Source organism: Vigna angularis, chromosome 7 (genome assembly GCF_016808095.1).
Source record: "Vigna angularis cultivar LongXiaoDou No.4 chromosome 7, ASM1680809v1, whole genome shotgun sequence".
NCBI lineage: Eukaryota > Viridiplantae > Streptophyta > Magnoliopsida > Fabales > Fabaceae > Vigna > Vigna angularis.
The window spans coordinates 24,598,474-24,616,395 of NC_068976.1; the positions used below are offsets into that span (position 1 = coordinate 24,598,474).

The 17,922-nt window shown below is 32.8% G+C and overlaps 2 protein-coding genes across 2 annotated transcripts; one reads left to right on the forward strand and one right to left on the reverse strand.

Annotated features, from left to right (window-relative positions):
• The first annotated feature begins 7,309 nt into the window (after nt 1-7,309).
• Nucleotides 7,310-10,292, forward strand: LOC108336386 (putative serine/threonine-protein kinase-like protein CCR3). The gene has a single exon (XM_017572823.2). The coding sequence runs from the start codon at nt 7,470-7,472 to the stop codon at nt 9,858-9,860; it is 2,391 nt and encodes a 796-aa protein (XP_017428312.1). The 5' UTR covers nt 7,310-7,469; the 3' UTR covers nt 9,861-10,292.
• Nucleotides 10,293-12,035: 1,743 nt separating this feature from the next.
• LOC108338381 (phosphoinositide phospholipase C 2) lies at nt 12,036-16,995 on the reverse strand. Its single transcript, XM_017575223.2, has 9 exons — nt 16,517-16,995; nt 15,376-15,572; nt 14,542-14,677; nt 14,205-14,465; nt 13,877-14,109; nt 13,387-13,504; nt 12,803-12,955; nt 12,629-12,715; nt 12,036-12,466 (listed from the first exon to the last, which is right to left on the reverse strand). Exons 1-9 carry the CDS (start codon nt 16,820-16,822, stop codon nt 12,170-12,172), a joined length of 1,788 nt encoding a protein of 595 aa, XP_017430712.1. The 5' UTR covers nt 16,823-16,995; the 3' UTR covers nt 12,036-12,169.
• Between the last annotated feature and the right edge of the window lie 927 nt (nt 16,996-17,922).

Here is a 17,922-nt window from a genome sequence, read left to right on the forward strand (position 1 = left end):
TTTCACTTTATTATCAATCACGACACCGATAATTTGTTACTGATTTAAAAAAGTGCCTTTTATGAAAAACAATCTAATAATTATTTTAAAATTTCAAAGCAAAGAGGTTTTTTATCTATCGCATTTTACTCTATATCTTTTTGAATTATATATACATATACATATATATTACTAAGTGCTTTTCTTGAAGCGTGGCTAGTTTGATAAAATGAGATATATTTGTTTGAGTGTGTGCCTCCAAAATATGAGTAGGAACCAGCAAGGCTGCCCAAATGAGTTGGAGTATGGTCATATTAAGAAATAGAAATTATCTGATGATTGAATAGAATCCAACATCATCTTATGTATTTAGGTTGTAAAATATAACATAAAATATAAAACAATTCTTTGCAACCTGCCAGCTTGACCCGACCTTCACAGAAAGGAGAACACCTTTTCATTCTCAACTTCACATCCTGTGTCTCATTCTCTTCTTTTGTTCTCTGCTTCTACACCCTTTATTTATTCTCAATGTCTAAATGTCTCTCCTTTTGACTTCATAAAAAATAAAAAATAAAAAAAATTCCACTCTAATACCTTATTCTTGTAATTGGTATATACATATTATATATGGTATAATATGACCGTTAGGTCAGTCATGAACTGAACAGTCAACAAATCTTTTTATATCACATGAAATGGTCAATTGACCGGTCAGTCAGACTACGAACATAATTAGCGTTAAGAATAATTACATCAACCTTAAGAGAGATTATTACTATTTGGGTCGTAATTACGACAGTACTAATTATAAGTTCATTCCAAAATCTATCAATACATGTTTGATATCTTGGTTACTTTTTACTATGTATTTATTTCTAGAGCATTCAGACAAACATTTATTTTAATATCAGAGTGTTTTTTGTAGGTAGCACCCCAACTCGACTGAACAAAAGAGAAACGATTGAAGACAAAACTTTAACCTAAGCTTGAAACTTAGAGACCATTTGAGAAAAGACTTAACCTCGACCTTATAAACTGAAATATTTATGAAAATTTCTTTAGAGTATGTTTCATTATTTTGCTGAAATTAGTATTTATGTTTAAGTAGTTACGTAAAAAAGTACTCAATATTAAAAATATACATTAGTTATCTTATACGAAGCCTTAATCTTAGTTTAATGAATGATGTAAAAGTAATCTCTTCCATTAGACTTAATCTTTGTAGATAATGCAAAAGTTTTCATCAAAAGTAGCACACTTAGAACTGAAAGGAGAAGACATGGTATTATAAAATTGATTGAGCCCGCGTCATTTGTGCATATGGATTGCAGAATGGAGACATGATTTACTAAAAAGAATAGACAAAGCTAAAGTTCTATACTAATTATAATGACTTAAAAATTAATATATTTGATTACGATGAAGATTAACTATGTTTTATAGATGAAAAACATATGGTTTATACTTAGTTAGCATTTCCATTGTACCAAGCTTTTGCAGCAGCCATGATTATAGTTACAACACATTATGTCGTTTTATAGTGTCGCTTTTTTCACTATTTTTTTTTTCTGACCATAATCTTTGGTTTCCTATTAATTGAGTATGATTCGTGGTATGCATATTTTAGTTGTCGTAATAGTTGGCACTTTCTCTTTCTTTTATTGCTTTGTGCTACAAATAATGGTCAAAAGAAACCTACTTGCTTGTTTTGTATTGCCTTTTATATGTTAAAGTTTGAAATTAAGGCCCCAACATTTTGTTCGTACATCTTCGAAGCTGGATAGAATATTTCGAGAAAGGATTAGGTGGGTTCATTATTTTCATAATTATATCATTTATAAATATTGAAGCTCATTTGCTTAGTTTTGTATATAGTCCTTATCTCTAATTTCACTAATGAAGGCTTTATATATTTATTTATTAATGACGGTTTTAATTGTAATTAAAATATTTCATTAATTAATGATGGTGACAAAGTATGACACGACTTTATAAATAATAATAACTTGAGATATTCAACAAAATCTACGACAAGAGTTGAATTTCTTGTTATTGCTTTTCGATAATATTTGCTTCTTAAAATTTCTTTTCCAACATTATTCAGAATATATTTGATGCAACTTGTACGTAATTGAAATTCAAAAATTTCTTTGTGTGGCAGCCAAATTAAGGATTTAACATGTTCAAATCATTTTAACTTTGTTAAACACGAATAATTTTTTCTTAAAAATGTGTCTTGATGAATTAGGAGAATTAATAGAAATTAAATTATGACGTGAGACTTTTAGATGTGTAAAATCTAAGTTCTTAGTTGATGATAAGAAAATGAAATGATTTGGATCCTTACTTAATATATCCATATTTTGACTACTGCAAATTTTTTGAACATCCTTAAAATTACCATATTTAAGATATTCTGTGTCGAAGTGTGAAATCAACTCATCACACATAATTATTTAACGAAAAGACGTATCAATAGGTTTTGGCAGGAGACTTTTGAAAAAGTTGAGTTGTTCTTAATATATTGAGGTACGATGCAACGAGAATAAATGGAAAATTTCTTAAAGAATATTTTTATCCATTCTAAATCAACTAATTTTAGTACATGTGATACATAATACTCAATGTTTCGATTCAAAATTAAGGTTAGTTTAGAGAGTTTAGGTTTTTATAATGTGGGATTTCCTTTGCACTTAATTAGTTGTATAGTTGAAGCTTGAGTAATAATTATGTCTCTTTAAATATAATAAGATAGGAAATATTAGAAAATTAATTCTATCTTTTTTTACTAATAAATTACTAGTTTTTAATAATAGTTTTTTAATATTTTTGAGATTATAACAAATTTGTTTAATTTATTTAATTTATTTAATTTATTTATTACCATAATAAATTGATCTGAAACAGAGACTGAAGACTCTAAATTTTATTTCACTCAAATGTTGATAAAAGAGTTTTATTTTTTGTACTTTTGATTGTGATAGAATAATATTTTATATGGCTCCAAATCTCCTTATAATCTGTAACTAGAGGTTTTCTAAAATTATAACACTACACAGTCTCCTATCTTGATCAGATTTAGACTGTATTTCTTTCAGATTGGTAAACGTACGTTTTTTTAAGTTATGAAAGTACATTAGTCAATAACATAATTTAAGATTTTATTTGTGAAAACATAGTCATGATAGTGTTTAATTTATAATTTCATTTCTTATACATCATATTTTTCAAAATAAATATTAATATAATTTGATAACATATTAAATTATAAAATTTTGGTGTAAGTTTATTAAAAAAGTATATTTATTTCTGTTTTGTTCTTATAATGTTGACTTTGTCTTTTTTATCTTTCAATCTATATTTTATCAACAATTGGTATATTTTTCATATGGTGTATATTAGGTAAAAAAAAAACTAATGATGTATATTATGTAATTTTTGTTTAAGTATTAAGTTGTGTTTCTCCCTAGGACTATTATTATTTGTATTAGAGATATGGTACAAATGTCATAGTGTCAATTAAATAACATATCATTGTTACTAATAATTATTATTCTTTCTTATTAACAAAATATTTGTTCCTTCTATAAGATTTGTTGATTTCTATCACATTTTTTTAGTTAATATTATTCAAGCAAATTATTAGTTTGTTTAAACAATATTGGTTGACACTCAAATTATATTAAAGTTTGAGCTTGAGTGATAGATTATGTTTTGTGAAGATATATCGTTCTGAGACGATAATATTCTTAATATGTTATCTCTAACATATTTTGCATTGAGACTTGTAAGATTATATATTTAGGAATGGAACAATAAATTAATAAATTTGGTTAAAATAGACTTTAATACAATATTATAAAATAAATTTAAATTTTATTCAATTTTACAAAATAAATTTGTTAATTAAATACTGTAAATTCATCTCATATGTAATATATATAATCTTCAAATTATTAATTTAAGTACATAAATATATCATGTAATGAGAATTTATGAAATTTTTTAAAATTTAATTAAAAATATAACATTATCGTTACTCAATTTTGAAATTACTCTTTTATATGATATTGCTACATAGAATTTATACCAAATATTGTTATTCAAATGAAGTATGGGACAATTGTTTAAATATATATAAATTTATATAATGAAGACAAAATATATAGCTTTTAGTAGGCTTAATATGTAATTAAAAAATATTGATCATAATTATATATTTAAATTAATTATTAATCCATCTTTTGGACTTTTACTGTGGCCATGTGAACGTAATACGAAGTTATGAATTTAGATAACATATGTAGTTTTGTTTTCGTAACATATATTGAGATTTTGTAATATGCACATAGATTGTATATACATGCCAGGAGTATGTAAATAATTAATATGTTAAATGGATTTTAAACCTGCATATTTTATGTTTCACAGTGATATCTATTATAAAAAAGCTATCAAATAGAACTCTTTTAGATGGTAAACCATTATTAACAAATGGAAAAAGAAAAAAACATTTTATCAAGAAAAAATGGAGTTCTATTGAAAAAAAAAAAATCCTTATGGCGTGCTATTAAGCAATTTTTTAGTTTCCAAACATGAAATCTACTATAAAATCGAGTTGAATTTATATATGATGAAAATAAGAGAAATCAAATCAGTTCCATAACAAGTTTTATGACTAAAGAGTTCTTAGTTTCATTTATGCATAAATTACTTTTTGACTAATATTGTATTTTTGAGTAAATATTTTCTTTCTACCAAAAATAACATTGATATCATGTTATAATTATTTATAATTAAATTGATCATGACCAATCATTTTATACTTGGAACAAACGCAATCATGACCAATCATTTTATAACATTTGAGATAACTTTTTATACTCCACTTCAATAATAAACGCAAATTTTAGTTTTTTTACCAAAATTTGATTACGCAAATTAGATAATAAATCAATATCAATCAAAACACATGCAAAGAAACTTCAAAACTTATTATTGGTATAATAATCTAAAAATAAAATGTACCAATTTCACATGTTATTGAGAAAATTGCTTTGGATTGACAATACTCTAAAGGAAAGTCATGAATTTGAATCTAACTTTAGTTTTAGTGAGTTTCATAGAAGCTGAAAAAAACCTTTTATCCAAGAAAAAACACGAAGAATGTTAGGAGATAAATTTCAAGTTTCAGTATCCAATGCCCTTCACATGTCTTTTAAAGAAGAAAACACTAATTCATAGAATTATTTGCGAAGTGAAATTGTCTTCCATTGACCTAAATGCTTCAAGCTACATTAAACTTTTTACAAATGTCCAAATGTGTCACGGATATCCCATTTTGTTAACATCCATGCAAATGATTTTTGTACTCCTCCAAACCAAAAAGATTAACTTAATTTGCACAAAGATCATATCTCCCTTTGAGAAGGTAATTGGGAAAAATGAATATTACATGCATTATTAAGGACTTGGACAAAATATACGTTTTTGTGACATTTGAAAAAAAATTAGAGAAAGATGATTTTTTTGTGTTCTTAATCTTATAAGCAACCCTAGGAATGTGAAACTCCGAAGAAGGAATCATATTTATGTCTCACCGTTCGGTAGACCCAACCACCTCCAACATATAATCATGAATGAAGACTCCAAGTGATGCATGATCAACACTCCATATGTAAGACTTTAACCTTTACAAGCCACTACCGAATAATAATTGGTGGCAACTAACAACGCCTTTGGTGAAGGTGCAACCTGTTTGTCAGTCAGTCTGAGTCAATCGTGGATAATCATGATAATATTTATGTTGTAAACTAATTTTCTCTTGTTAAATCTGATTCCTTGAGTGATATGTCTTATTTGAAGGATGTCACTCTCATCATGAATAATTTGTAGAATTTACAACAATTAGATAAACTAATAGTAGTTCTATAATAGTTATTAATCCTTTAACATCTAAAGAGACTCATTTTTTTAAAGAAAATAAAATTAACTTCTAAATGAGCTAATATGTACGAAAATATGACATATTCTAACATTGAAGAGGATGATACATGGAAATCTAACGAGGATAGATCAAAGAAAGTTAATACTAATTCCTCTAAAATAAAAATGTTTAAAAATTAAAAATATTTTATGGAATGTGAGAGGATTGAGTAAGGACAAATTTTTTAATTTGTTAATAAATTTATCTTTTTTTCTAATACGTGACGTGTAATAATTTAATGTAACATTTTTTTTAATAAAATGTTGAGAGTTATACCTAAAATGAACCTATTTGAAATTTAATTATATGCTTCATTTTTAATTTATTTTAAATTGTACGTTTTTAAATCAAATTTTGTACATGATGAAATAAGAGAAAAAAAAACAGTAGTTTCAATTTATGTATAAACTATTTTGTAAAGTCTCCGTAGCCAGCAAATTGAGTAAGAACTTCTTTCAATTTTCTCATCTTGGTCCCTTTCATACTTTTTCTTCTTTTTGTGAAATCCATCTTATTTTATTTGCAAATATGATTCTGCGTTTGCATTTCACATTTGAATTTTAAACAAAAAATGGCAAAAACTATCACATCTTTCAAATATTTTAAAAACGTTTACTATAATTAATGTTATAAGCCATCATTTGTCAGAAGGGTAACATTAACTGAGTAAATTCTAATTCTGTAACAGTGCAAAACGAGAAACTCTTTTTATTTTAAACAGAAAACGAAAAAAGTAATTAATATAGTGGATGTTTTTAAATGAATAACTCTTTAATTTATTTTACCCACAGATTTATACCATCTTTGAACGAATTTAAGTTATAAAATATGGTTTCAAACATAAGAAAATTTGAATTACATTTATGCTATTCAACATTTCATCAATAGTCTTCAATTAATAGAAATATTAGTTTTAATTATTTTACCATTAATACCCTATTTCAATTTTGACACAGTAAAAAATATTATTTTTTAAATAAATTCATTATAGTTAAATTATATTTATTATTTTTTTAATTAATATTACTGTTAATCATTTTTTATATTTGAGTTAAAAATAATTATTAAAAATATTTTTAGAATAGATGTTAAGTAGAGTAATTTCAAATGAATTTCTCAAGTAGATTTCAAAAACTAAATAATTGTTTATCTCTCTTTTTTTTTTAAATATACTCATTTTTGTAATATGAAACTAAATTAAAAAAACTACTCCACGTGTGGGTGTTGTTACATACTGAGTTGTCTAAATTGAAAAAAAAAAAAAGTGAAAGAAAAATTTACGAGCCAAACACGGCCTAAAGAAAAGAAAGAAAAGCCGATCTGAAAACAGGTTCAAAATCCACGTTATCTGATGTCAACAACAAAGTCTGCAACAAACACCCTGAAAAGTTTCACCGTACTTGAGAGTTGAGGCTCTTCAACTCTCTCTCTCTCTCATTCTCTCTGCCAACGATGCAGAAACAGCCGCAACCCCCAGCCCCGAAACCCATTCTTTCCCTCAATGAAGAAGAATAATTCACTCTTCTCCGCGGTTGCCTTCACCCTCTTCACTGTCATCCTCTTAATCCTCTCTTCACTGTCACCCTCCCATGCCATTGGTTCCGCCTCCACTCTCGCCGTCACCTCTGCCGCCGTCTGCGGCGTGGTGGCATCGGAGCCGACACGGCGCATTGCGTGCTACAGCGATGGACACGTCGTCGCCGTTGCTCCCAACATCTCGTTCTCCGCGATCTCCGGCGGTCTGAGCTACTTCTGCGGCCTCCGGTCCGGCAACTACACTCTTCTCTGCTGGGACACCCTTTCGTACTTCCAAAGCAAGAGACTTTACAACAATGGCACTGTTCTATTCGAGAATCTCGCCCTCGGGGACTTCCAGGTTTGCGCCACCGCTGTCGGCGATGGAGCGGTGTCGTGTTGGAGAACCAATGCCGCCTTCGAATTGCCTTCTGGGTCGGACCGGTTTTCTTCTATTTCGTCTGGTTCGGGTTTTTCTTGCGGAATTTTGAAGGGTAGTAATTGGGTTCGGTGTTGGGGGGTTGAGGCCAGAGCGAGAAAAATGGAGAGTGAGTTTGGGAACGTGTCTATGGCGAGTCTTGTGGCTGGGGAGTCACATGTATGTGGGTTGAATTCAAGTGGGTATTTGGTTTGTAGAGGAAGTAACGATTTTGGTCAGATTGATGTTCCTGAAGGAGGGGCTTTGGAGTTTTCTGGTCTGGCTCTTGGAGCTGAGCATAGTTGTGCTATTCGGAGATCCAATGGTTCTGTTGTTTGTTGGGGTGGGAGAGGGTTGTTTGAGGTTAATGCTACAAAAGGTGTTTCTTTTGAGGTTCTTGTTTCTGGGTCCAATTTTACTTGTGGATTGACGACTAACAATTTTTCAGTTATTTGTTGGGGTCCTGGTTGGGTTAATACTTCAGGTTATGAAATTCCTTTGCCTCCTATACTTCCAGGGCCTTGCGTTCAATCTTCCTGCAGTGAATGTGGGATATATCCTCAATCCGATTCTCTCTGTTCTGGCTATGGTAACATCTGTAAGCCAAGACCTTGTTGGCCTCCAATGCCAGGGCCAGAACCACCACAAATGGCACCGCCACCTGTGGTGGCGGTGCCACCTGCGTCTCAGTCAAGTGCCTTCACCAAAGGGTTATTGGCATTTGCCATTGTTGGATGCTTGGGAGGTGTTACTGGGATATGCAGTGTGATTTATTGCTTATGGACTGGGGTTTGTTTAGGGAAGAAGAAAATTCACAATTCTGTGCAGCCAACAATCACTAGAGGTGGCAGTGTAAACGGTGGTGGTGGTTCTAGCAATAGTATTAGTCCTCCGTCGAGATCATCCACCATTAGGCGTCAAGGGTCGCGGATAATGAGACGCCAAAGGAGTGGAACCTCATCAACAAAGCATCCTGAAAGGGCTGAGGAATTCACCTTGGCTGAGCTTGTTGCAGCTACGGATAATTTCTCCCTTGAGAACAAGATTGGTGCTGGAAGCTATGGCGTTGTTTATAGAGGCAAACTTGCAGATGGCCGTGAGGTGGCAATCAAAAGGGGCGAAACAGGTACAAAGATGAAGAAGTTTCAAGAGAAAGAGAGCGCATTCGAGTCAGAATTGGCCTTCTTGTCCCGTTTGCACCACAAGCACTTGGTAAGGCTGGTGGGGTTCTGTGAGGAGAAAGACGAGAGGCTCTTGGTGTATGAGTACATGAAGAATGGAGCATTGTATGATCATTTGCATGACAAAAACAATGTGGACAAGAGTAGCAGTGTCTTGAATTCTTGGCGAATGAGGATCAAAATCGCTCTGGATGCTTCGCGAGGAATTGAGTATCTGCATAACTACGCAGTTCCATCTATAATTCACCGAGACATAAAGTCTTCAAACATTCTCATCGACGCGACTTGGACAGCGAGAGTATCCGATTTTGGATTGTCATTGATGAGTCCAGAATCTGACCTTGATTACCGGCCAACGAAGGCAGCAGGAACAGTAGGATATATTGATCCTGAATATTATGGTCTAAATGTATTGACAGCAAAGAGTGATGTCTATGGTCTTGGAGTGGTACTGCTAGAGCTATTAACAGGAAAGAGAGCAATATTCAAGAATGATGAAAATGGAGGCACCCCAGTGAGTTTGGTGGACTTTGCAGTGCCAGTTATTATGGCAGGAGAATTGGCAAAATTTTTGGACCCAAGGGTTGAACCACCAGAGTTAAATGAGACAGAAGCAGTGGAGCTAGTGGCATATACAGCTATGCATTGTGTAAATTTGGAGGGGAAGGACAGACCAACAATGGCTGATATTGTGGCAAATTTGGAGCGTGCATTGGCTCTTTGTGATAGTAGTCATGGCAGCATTTCCAGTGGTACAGTCTCCATTGTATCAGACTGACACTCAAACCCTGATAAAGGGAATTAAAGTAGAAAAAAATGTTTCCTTATTTCTATTGATTCTTTTCCCGAAAATTATAAGGGTATACTCATGAGGGTGTGTATAAAGACTAGGAATGTCACCTAACATCAAGCTGTAGCGTAGAATTTTGCGCAACACTTACAGCCAGTAAAACTCATCACTTTTAACTTTAGCTATTCTCCTTATCAGACGAGATTTTGCAACCTGTAATCCTTGTATCCTCGCACAGGGCATAATTTCAAACAATTCATTTGTGCTAATGCGTGTGACATTGTGTGCAAGTACACCAGATTTTTTGTAACCACTCTTTTTGTCCTTTATGCTACACGTTAAAGCAATGTACTCGATGCAACCTCCATGTTAAGGTTTAGGCTATAAGTTTGAGGCATTGTACTTGATGTAACGTGGAAATTTGGAGCTCTTGCATTTTATATTTCGTCGGAGGAGAAGGCACCGTCATGAACTACTTATTTGGCGACGCGTTGACGGGGAAACTACTTGTAGTTTACCAAGTCTGCTTGCAAATTTGACAAGCGTGAGAGAATAGGTGGGAAAGAGTGTGAACAGCAAGATTGGCTTCAGTGTGAAAACATAATGTTAGTATAGGTTACTATTTCTGAGAGTGAGTGGTTGAGCCATTGGGTCCTGAAGTGCTATAATTAACCTTTTTTCTTCTTCTTTATCACCTTTCCAAAACATGGACCCCATAAAAATAGATTGGTCTACACATTTTTTAATTACTTGGAAGAAAGATGTTGCTGACTTCTATGAACCAATTTCAGAAGTGGATTGGTTGATGACTTAATGGCTATTGCAGAATGGCTACTTTCTAATCACACGTCAGCTACGTGATGGGGTCATAACACAGGCTTTAGAGTACACACAGGTTCTAGGACTAGTCTGAAACAATTTGCTCTTCCTATTGAAAGTAACAACTCAAGTCAAAATTTCTGTGGACTGGTCAAATACGGAAGAGTGACTCAATGGCTGAAGATTGATGACAGATGATGCAAATTTTGCACATGCTGCTGGGCTAAGGGTTCTGGGCCATAGGCCTAATGGGTTACTGAAGTGGGAATGAGTTGGGCCCATGATGTTGATGATGATGAGTATGTCCTTTTGTAATTAAGGGGTGGTACTAATCCAACACCCTTTTGTCCATTTATGTTTGCTATGAATGCTTCTAGGTCAAGGAAAAATACCCACCCAAGACAGTTTATGGGTTCTTTGGTGTAATGTCAGAAGGGATAATAACTTTACAGGTATGCATCTAAACTGTGACAACATCGCTTGCTTTTGGCGTATAGAAAAACTCAGAAGTAGATATTATGGTAAAATGTTTTCATTAATATGATTTGTGAATTCTATCTTATTAATGTTTGCCACATGGTAGCCAAAATATCATATTTGTTCATACTTATTTATGTGGTTACTTCCAAGACTTACTTGTCAATATAAAAAGAAAAGAAGTTATGACACCAATTATACTTAGAAACAGATAAACAACTAAGAGATTCATTTCCCATATGTGTAAGTCAATTAATAAAAAATAGTCTTAAGTATGACATAAGAGAGTTTAATTAAAAAATTATCGCTAACTGGATGAGAAACAAAAACAAGTGACACCACGTTTAGGTATTTTCTGTTAGCCTGTCATGAACATCAATAATTTGTTAAGCCTCTCTCTATTTTGTCTACTCAGAAGCGATTACGTATTTTCTAACCAAGATATCTTAACACGCATTGCTGTTATAGTATTAAACAAACATGCTCATTGTCAAACTTGGTACTTGTTCTTGTTTTAAAAATTTAAAAACCAAAACAAACGCTTAGGTGTTTGAAATAAGGCCTGTGGTGGTGTCAGTGAAAAAAACAAAACTTTTATCCAAAAACGTTTCACACTACTTTTGTAAGTGAAAAATATATAATTGTATTATTTTCGCTACAAAATAAGGAACTACCAAACTCTTAAGGATAATATAGAGACTTCGTATGCATAACATAATTACAAAATCGTGAAATCACAAAGACCAAAACCAACATTTGATAACAGATGAGTTAAAAGTATCCTCATACAAAACACGAATAATTTCCATGTTTGTATTACGTAGTTATATATTGACAAGGCTTACAAGACAAATAAGTCTCCTCAAGAAAACAAAATACACACCACATTTTATTTCTTACATCATTAAATTGAGGCATTGTTGAGATATACATACAAACTCATACTACTAACACGTCTTAATGACTGTACATGATAATGTAGAGTAGAAGGATGCACAGAATCAATTAATAAACTCAAAGCGCATGAGAAGCTTTACAGAGGGGTATTTCTCTCCCTTTTGGCTATTCAGTGGAATTGCTCGAATGCCACTTCTTAGCTCCCGGATAGGTAGGCATGTTTGTCCACCAAAGTCATCTTTCTCAGACATGTCATACTCATGAACTTCTATGCGAAGCAAGGCCAACTCTGGAACAGAAAGAGGGAACTCAAATGTCTCATTCCATGTAGGTAACCAATTATCCTCTATTGCCTTAGTTTTCTTCATTACGGTATCACTAGGGACTCCAGCAATCCCCACCTGCATTATAGTTTATCAAATCACACAATTGAGCCATCAAACAAGGTGAAAACAAATGGTAAGGTATCATGCAATGCATAGCAATGAACAACAATCATATAAGGGAAAACGCATTGCTGTGGTAAGGTTCCTATGCATTAAGAGTATATAATCTCAACTTACTCTTGTATAGAAGTCAGGAGGGGAGTATTGATCAAAGTGTGTATGCTTGAAATCATAATACCATCCTTCCCCCATATATACAGTCACCTGAAAATTGGAAGAGTATGTTGTTTGTTAGTATTCAACTATAGATAGATACTTGAATGAGGCAGCTGATTAACTTTAAACCCTGACCTTCAAAGTAGTCTTCACAGGTAATTTGGCTTTCGGATCGAAGACCTCATTGTCTGGACCAGTCTGTAACAGAAAATCTGGTTTCTTAACATAACCACACCCTCCATTGGCTCTGAACATTCCATGCATCAACCAAAGCGATCTACCATATCCCTGGTTATGAAACCAACCATAATGAAAACTGAATTCTATTAAACAATATGGTAATCAATGATAGTAAGCTATAGGTTGAAGAATTGTAAATTGGATCTCACACCCTAACTTTTGGAATCTTGCATGCAATAAAAGGGATTCAATAAAAGGACCGCCCTACATTTTACCAATCACATTGCTAGACAAGAAATGCTCATTGTACACTTTATATCTATATCAATAGATGTCAAATGTTTACAGAATTTTGTTGGCTACTTTAAGGTCAATTTCATCTCCCCTGCCACCTCAGAAGAAATGAAGCAACAAAAATGAAGATACAAAAACAATAGTAAAAATTCTCATACAAGAAAATATTAAATAAGGTAAACACAAAAATGGGAGGACCGGAGAGCAGGAAAATGAAGAAATATACACTAGACTGAGGATGATACCTGCATGTTAAATGCAACCATCTGAGCTCCATGCATCCACCCAATTAATGGGTTATAATTTGATGAGTCAATGCGAGTACCTTTGGGATACACCCTCAAAATATTGCGCTGAGTAAACCTAGAGAAGGGCAGCAGGACAAAAAATTAATTATAATTCGCATACACATCCCACACCTCTTATAAGTTGTCCACGCAACCCCACCCCCAAGCACATGATGTGGGGTCGCCGGCTTGTCAACATTGATCAAAACACCACAAAACTTGCTAGAGTGTACCAGTAGTCAAAAAAAGTAAAAGAAATTCTTCAAGACAAACAGCATATAAAAAGTTTGAGTTTGTTTGAAATAATAAAAAGTCAATATTTACAACATTTTGCATGACAATAGAGTTGGATGATGTTTATTCGTTCTTCCATTCAGAAATGAGTGGGTTCAACCGCACACAAATTAATTCTGCCTTAAAAGTACTTGCTAAAAACAATTTGCAATACCTTACAATTTGTTTTCCATGATTTATAGCAGCTTTTTCAAGCTGTTGCTCACTTAAACTTAGACGTCTCACTTTATCAGGATCCACTTTGAGGCATTCCTCTAATCCACCTTTAGGCTTTCCAGCATGAATGGCAATTAGGCGTCTATATTCTGGAGCTTCATTATGTGCTAACTTAACTGATTCATCAGATTCGTCCTCGTCATTAAGATCTTCTTCATCCACGTTGTTGTCCTAAAGATGGCAAAGCATGAAGTCATTTAACAAATTTACCTTAAAATATTAAATGCCAGTGGCAATTAAAATACAGGTTCGATTTAGTCTACAACCTTGTAATCCTCTATAGTACCACCTCTCAAGCTAGGGACTTCCTTTCCCCAAGCTTCATCCTCGCCTGAAGCCTTTCCATCCTCCTTTCCCTTTTCATGCTGTGAATCATTCCCTTTATCCTTTTCTTTTGCCCCAAGATACTCCTTAGGTGGTTTTGTTGATATAATAATCCTCCTTTTAAGAGAATCAGGAGAAGGGAACTCCTTCACGCTTTCGGTGTTAGGAGTAAATAGTATATCTCCAAAAGTGTTTGTAACCATCTAAAAATTTGGATAGGGATGTCAACTATTTAGAGTGTAAGTACTATGAATCCAAATAAAATGACAAGTAACTAACCTCAGCCACTTTAGCCTGAAGATCCGTTGTAAGGTGGTCTTCTAGGGTTATTACAACTGGATATTCTGATGCCACAAAGGCATATTCTTTAATAGATCTCAAACATCTGATGAGCTCTACAGGAGGAGTCAATGTACTGTCTCAAAAAAAAAACAAAAAATAGACGTGTAAACAACTATTTTTTCAATTAAATAATTTAGGATTCAGTTGGAAATTACAACAATATATTTGACATAATATTATTAACATATAATCTGTTCAACTACCATGATTTCAAGTTTAATTAAAGAAAAAAGGATTTCAAGCTTAAGCTTGAATTATGCCAGATTGCAGATGTCAAACTGCAATTCATCACTTTTTTACTTCAAGGGACTTTGGCAACATGAAAACTAATGTACCTACCCTACCCCAATGCCAAAGGCTCTTAGCTTTGCAAAGGTATGGGAGAGGTTAATTGTATGCAACCTTCCCCTTGCATATATGCAAAGAAGCCGTCAAGAAGCAGCTTTACAATTGTGCCATGGCTCACCCTCACTCTGGCATCATTCTCAAAAGGATAAAAAATAAGAATAAATCTTTATCGAGTTTGCATAAGCTTATTCATCCTTTAAAACATTTTAGCTTCTAGGCAATCCATGCTTACGCTCAGCTCAAGACAGATAAATAATAATTTTCAACACTGTTTGAAAGTTAAAAAACATTTTCAACTTAACTTTATTTCTCTCACTTCTGCCTGATCACTAAAGAAAAATGAGGGGAAAATAATGACATTGGAGTTGGAATTAGTTCATGTATGAAAGTAAGTACCATTCTACTTGTAAACTACTAACTTACTTTCCATGAAGAACATTTATATTATCCTTTGCTGCATTAGGCCATATGTCCAATTCAATCACCCTCACACCTCTCTTCAGTGCATTTATGATGGGCACGTCACTGCACTCGCTGCTCAGCTGATTCCCAGTTAAATAGGAATTATGGCCAGTATATATGAAATAATGTGACAAGGGTAAAGTCATATCATGGTGCACCTGGAATGAAAGAAATATTTGCACAACGCACAATGATCAGGATAAGAGAATGCAAGCAATTAAGCATGATATATTATCAACATTTATGGAAGTAACAATCAGTTGCGAAAACTTTGGATGGAATTCAATATGCTAATCAAAGGTTTGACCCTAAACCCATTGGGTAATACCACGGAGCCAGATTTTTACCAAATTAAGATGCTAGAGGAACTAGAAAAGAAGATCCTAAACTAAAATGAATGATTCCCATAAACACTATCAAAACCCGTGCAAGAACTAAAAAGTAATGCATATCCTGAAGACAGTGTGAGACAACATAGCATATCCGACAACAAAGGGTATTCCGAAATGGAGTATAAAGCGAAAGCCTCTATATTTCCTGCAATGCCCAGCCCTTTCACGAGAAGGAACCCTTAAGAGAAAGGCTCAATTCCATTAAAGATAAATTCATTCTGGAACCTGATCCTCCTCAATCCTGTTATCATTTTCTACCACGAAACTTCAGTTATAAATCCTCATGGTCAACGAGTCAACCCAAATTCAATAAAACACCATAGTTCAGATTTTTTTTAGCAGAGACCAAAAGTACAAGTTTGGCACAAACACGAAGCTAAATCACTACAAATTCAGCTGCAATTGACCCTAATGCGTAACAATAAACGACAATCAGCACGAGTAGACCAAGATTTTGCAAAGATGACAGCAAAAAGTAAAACAATTTGAACAGTACACACACACACAAAAAAACATGGTAAAAAGTAATTACCCAATAAAAGATAAATCAAATCTAGAAAAAGTCTAATCTAGGAAGAATATGAGCAACCCGATTGGAAAGTAAACAATGCCAAATCCAGATCTCGCTGACCCAACTGGCCCTGTCAAATACCATAACAGGAAAACACAAAAAAACCGAGTTCTTTCCTTTTCTTTTCTTTTTTGCTTACCCCATGAGAAGGAAGAAGAGGGGGGTTGTCATCACTGAAGAGGTACTTGAAGAAAGATTCGAGATTGAGGCCAACCCCTCTGCGATGGAAATGCCTGAAGCTGTCAATGATGGCTTGCGCCTCTTCTTCAGTGGCCTTCTCTTGCTTTTGCACTTCAACAAGGAACCTTTTCAGATGCGAAGGTGTCATGATCTCATTCTCAGAGTACTCCTCGAAGAGGGTCTTGATCTCCAACGGCGCCTCCGCCAGGGCCAGCTTAAACCGCCGGCGCCAGCAGAAGCACACGCTGTATGTCTGCTTCGACATCACTTGCTCCCTTTCTCTTCTCTGTTCTCTTTCACTACCCACGCAAATATATGCGAGAGAGTGTGAATTTGTGCGTGTGGATTCCGAGTTCACTTCAACTTTCTTGTTGTGTTCTGACAGTGTTGGAAGAAAGAGATTTTTAAGTGAAGCGTTATTCAACCTTTCACTTCTTCAAATTACCGACTGTTAAATAAGTCAATACGTCTATATATATATATATATATATATATATATATATATATATATATATATATATATATATAATCAAAGACTCTCAAATAGGCTTAAACAGTGACACTCTTCTTCTTCAGATAGAAGGAGAACATTTAATCAATACGAAAGGTAGGAAATAAATTAATAAAAATTTATTACCAAGGTTGTGATATTAAAATATAAATTGTATTTGTTTACTTTTTAAATGAAAACATTAAATGTCAAAGTGGCCGTTCTGCTCAATCTCTTTAATGTTTACTGCTTTAATAAAAAAATTATAACAAAATTAAATTTGACAATCACAATCGATTTGATTATTTTTGTCAAATAAAAGGTATAAGAAGTACTATTTTAAAAAAAAAATTATTTTACCAATAAAATAACAAGAGAAAATTTTTTTACTAACATTTTTTTTATCATATCCTTTGTCTTTTTATATATCTAATAAATTAATCGACTAAGGAAGAAGGAAGTTAGTTAAGAAGTTTTCTAAATAATTATTTTTAGAAGTTTTATATATATTTAGAATCATTAGATATTTTTACTTTAACCTAAGAATGGCGAACTCCAAAATTAAATATATTAATAAAATATCATAATATTATTGAATTGAATTTTGGGGTATATGAATAGAATAATTTAAAATTTAGACTTAAAAGAATTGAATTTGGATTTGGATATCATTGGATATTTGAATTGAATTTATTTAATATATATGTCAAATAGGTTCACAATTTTTCTAAAATTTATATAATTAATGTAAACAAAAAAAATTAATTTAGTATTTAAAATAATAAAATATAATGTATAGAACTAACCATCCATTTTCACCTACTTTTCACCCACTTCTTCTTTATGTACATATAGTATTTCCATAAGACTTAATT